At 48.4% G+C, this 4,002-nt stretch overlaps 1 protein-coding gene across 1 annotated transcript; it reads right to left on the reverse strand.

The window, feature by feature from the left end:
- Positions 1-429: 429 nt before the first annotated feature.
- Positions 430-2,908, reverse strand: PCYB_052640 (hypothetical protein; the record flags this gene model as incomplete). The annotated part of the gene is made up of 5 exons (XM_004221145.1): positions 430-508; positions 658-796; positions 1,059-1,575; positions 1,773-2,095; positions 2,311-2,908. 5 exons carry the CDS (start codon positions 2,906-2,908, stop codon positions 430-432), a joined length of 1,656 nt encoding a protein of 551 aa, XP_004221193.1.
- Positions 2,909-4,002: the final 1,094 nt, after the last annotated feature.

Here is a 4,002-nt window from a genome sequence, read left to right on the forward strand (position 1 = left end):
GGAAGAAGCAAAGAGGGCCATCGAGAAGTTGAATAGGCACGGATTTGAAAACCTGTTGCTAAGCGTAAGTGGAAATGGGCTCCGTGGGGGTGGCTTGGATGAGGCCAGCACAAGGAATGGAGCGAGTGCAGTCTGCACACCCGTCGCGGCGAGCGCAGTCTATGTGCTTTTTTTATCCCCCCTTTTACGCGCTTCCAATCGGATGCCCGCTGATCATTTTTTTTTTTTTTTTTTACGCGCAGGTGGAATGGGCCAAGCCGTCCAACCGATGAGGAGACGACTTCGCACGTGAAAGCTTCGTCGCGCAGTTTTGTCGCGCAGTTTTGTCGTGCAGTTTTGTAGCGCAGTTTTATCGTGCAGTTTTATCGAGCAGCATTACGCTGCAACGCTTTGCGCTGCTTGGTTTTTTTTCCTTTTTTTTTTCTCCCCCTACTTTAAAAGATCAACGCAGTTTAACTTGAACGGATTGTTATTTTCAATTAAGTTGTAGTTCACGCCAAGGCAGTACCTGTGGGGGAGGGGCGGCGGAAACGCGGTTGGTTGGCAGATAGCGAATTGGCAGGCAGCGAATGGGTGATGCAAACCTTTTTTCTTTTTTCTTTTTCCTTTTTCTTTTTTCTTTTTCTTTCCATTTTTCTTTCCCTTTTTCGCGCTAACCACTCGAGCAGGTAGATCTCCTCCAGGCTGACCACCTTGAACCTGCGCTTTAATTCTTCCCAGTAAATCCTCAAATCGCTGAATGTATTACCATACTGCATTTTGTGGATGGCGACGAGCAGGTCCACGAAGTTGTTGTCTGCGTAGAGGGGGAAGAGAAGAGGGCCGATGGGGTGTGCGCATGGGGAAGTGGACAGAGAAGAGGAAAGGGAAGGAAAAAAAAGGAAAGAAAAGAAAAGAAACGGAAAGAAAAGAAACGGAAAAAAAAGAAACGGAAAAAAAAGAAACGGAAAGAAAAGAAACGGAAAGGAAAGAAAAAAGGTGCCCTGACGACAGGGAGGCACAACCCTTTTGCTAGAACGGAGGATCCTTTTTTAGTTGCCCCTATCCACCGCTCCTACCGTAATAATCGTAGAGGTAGATGATCTTCCTCTTGGGGGGTTGGAACATACTACTGAAGTAACTTCCCACCCCCCAGTCGTTGGCCTTCTTCTGTGAGGCCTGGTCTTCTCCAGTAGGTGTTCCCTTAAAGTATCTCTTTGCACCTTCGAACGCTGATGTGATGATTTCTGTTGCTTTGTTGGTAGCCTCACTAGATGGAGTCTCCTCCTTCTTCTGCTCTGAGTTTGAACTGGTGGTACTTCCCTCGCTGAGGACCCCTCCCACATCCGCTCCTTGTCTTCCAACATCCATCCCCTGCCTTCCAACATCCATCCCTTGTCTTCCAACATCCATCCCTTGTCTTCCAACATCCATCCCTTGCCTTCCAACATCCATCGCTTGCCTTCCCACATCCATCGCTTGCCTTCCTGCATTCCCCCCCTTGTCATCCCGCAGGGAATTCAAATATGAAGTAATGTAGCAAATTTTGTTCTTCTCGTCACTCTTCTTCATTAGATTGGCCACTTCGGTGTAGAGCTGCATGATGGGGGAGCGATGGGTGAGATGCAGACTACGCAGCAAAGTGGGGCCACGCAATGGTGGGGGAGCGATGGGTGAGATGCAAACTACGCAGCAATTTGGGGCCACGCAATGGTGAGGGAGCGATGGGTGAGATGCGCCTCTCTTCCCTCGATGCGCCGCTCTGCGCCGCTGTTCTCCTCTCCGGTGCTCACCCTTGCCTCGGGGACGCTGTACGGATTGGTGACATAGCTGTAGTTCACTTCACTCAGGATAAAGTCCTGCTGACTGATATCCACATCTGTCGACTTTAAGTAAAAGGGTCTGTACAGGTCAAATATATTTCTCTCACACTTCATCTGATTGTTACGTTTCACGAAGGAGAGGATCTGTATGGGATGGTCATCTAAGTCTTTGATTTTTTCGAGAGGGTCCTTTCCCGCGTTTTCTTTGTTGTACTTGTCCAGCTCCTCGTTCATACTGTCTTTTAGGGCCTCCTTTCGCACCTTGTGTGTTATGACGTCGAAGGGGAATTTACCTGCGAGGGGGGAATGAAGAGATGAGAAGCAACGCAGTGTGGCGAGACGGTGGAGGGAATGAAGAAGCAACGAAGTGTGGCGAGTCGGTGGAGGGAATGAAGAAGCAACGAAGTGTGGCGAGTCGGTGGGGTGGGACAACCATGCAACGTGTCCCTACGACGTGCACCAGATGGGCAATCGCTGCGCTGCGCTGCGCCCCTTCTTCTTGACCTACCCGTGAAGACGTAATACCTAGAACCGCTAACACTGGGGATGAAGCGAACCTGATCCTCGTATTTGTAATTGTACAGGTCCAGGTGGCCGCACAGGTGGCTGTTCCCAAAGTAACTCTTGTAAATATAAAAAAAGGCAAAGTATGAGGTGGTGAAGAACAGAATAAATACAAACATAGCCTTAAAGAACTCCCCAATAGCATAACGCTTGCTCATTTTTAACTCGCTGAACGAGTTGGTACTTGAGTCGTCGGTCAGTGTCTGTGTGAAGAACTGGCTGCTGAATATTTTTTTGAGACTCTTCCTGTCAATTTTTATCGTCCTTATGTTTGCGTCCCCCTTCCCCGCCTGCCTCACACCAGGTTGGTTCTCACCAGGTTGGTTCTCACCCGGTTGGTTAACACCAGGTTCTTTCTCACCAGGTTCTTTCTCACCAGGTTGGTTCACACCCGGTTGGTTGAACCCATCAGACTTCTCCCCCTCCGGGGCCACCTCCTCATTCTCAAAATTAAATTCGTTGTCCAAACTCCGATACACATTTTTTACTTCCCCCCTGGAGCCCTTCTTATTCTTCCCATCTGCGATTTCAAAATTCTGCATCTTTTGCAGAAATGGAGAGTCGTCTATTTTTTTCTCTGCCATGGGGTTCTTAACGGGAGGGGGAGATTCCTAACTCTGGTAGGGGAAGCAGTTAACCACGCGTCGCTCAGTGGAGCCCTCCTCAGCTGTGTCAAACGAGCGCAACAAAATTTGCCAAAAGATGGGCCAAGATAAACCCGTCCTTCCGGGAGGTGTAACTTGGGAGGTGTGACTTAGGTGTAACTTAGGAGGTGTGACTTAAGAGGTGTAACTTAAGAGGTGTAACTTAAGAGGCGTAACTTAAGAGGCGTAACTTTAGGGCTGTTTTTAGCACCCTCTGGGGAAACCCCTTTTAGGAAAAAGAAAAAAAAGAAAAAAAGGAAAAAAAATCGTTAAAAGGGTTTTCCCTTGCAATCTGTTCACAAGTGTGTGCAGGTCAAGTGGTTGGAGTTGGCAATCTGTTTTGCTTCTCTCCTGGGTGTGTTCATTTCGCCCAGGTTTCGTGATTAGTTCTTTAGGGTTCCTTTTGGTTCCGCTCGGTTTCTCCATGGCCGCTTTGCTGCTTTACCGCTTTGCCGCTTTGCCACTTTGCCACTTTACCGCTTTGCCGCTTTACCGCTTTGCCACTTTGCCGGTTCTCCGCATTGCCCGCCCCGAGTGGTGCATCTAAACTGAGGGGCAAGACAATGAGGGGAGGGCGTAAAAGGGACTTCCGTCCCCATCCCCCGAGAGGTGGCACAAAGGAATTCATCGCATCGGGGGAGGAGAAAAGCCTTCCTTAATCAACTTGGATTGGCTTCAAAAAAAAATAAAAAAAACACTTTGCTTTTTTTTTTAGCAACTGGAAAAATACTACCTAGTGGGAAAACAAGAACAAAAAAAAAAGGAGCACAACTCTGAGACGTAATGTACATACCCGTGTGTACGTGCGTACTGCCATGGGTGCTCTGTGCAGGTCGGAATAGGAACACCCAAGTGTGAAGCTCTTTTTTGTAACGCCGAGTAGAAAGGGCAATTGGGGGTAGGGAAATAAATGCAGTCAATTCCGAAAAGCGGCGCATTGCGTATTCCATTCCCCTGAGTTCGCAAAAATGGTGAGGCTTTTACTGACACAA

This window comes from Plasmodium cynomolgi, chromosome 5 (assembly GCF_000321355.1).
Source record: "Plasmodium cynomolgi strain B DNA, chromosome 5, whole genome shotgun sequence".
NCBI lineage: Eukaryota > Apicomplexa > Aconoidasida > Haemosporida > Plasmodiidae > Plasmodium > Plasmodium cynomolgi.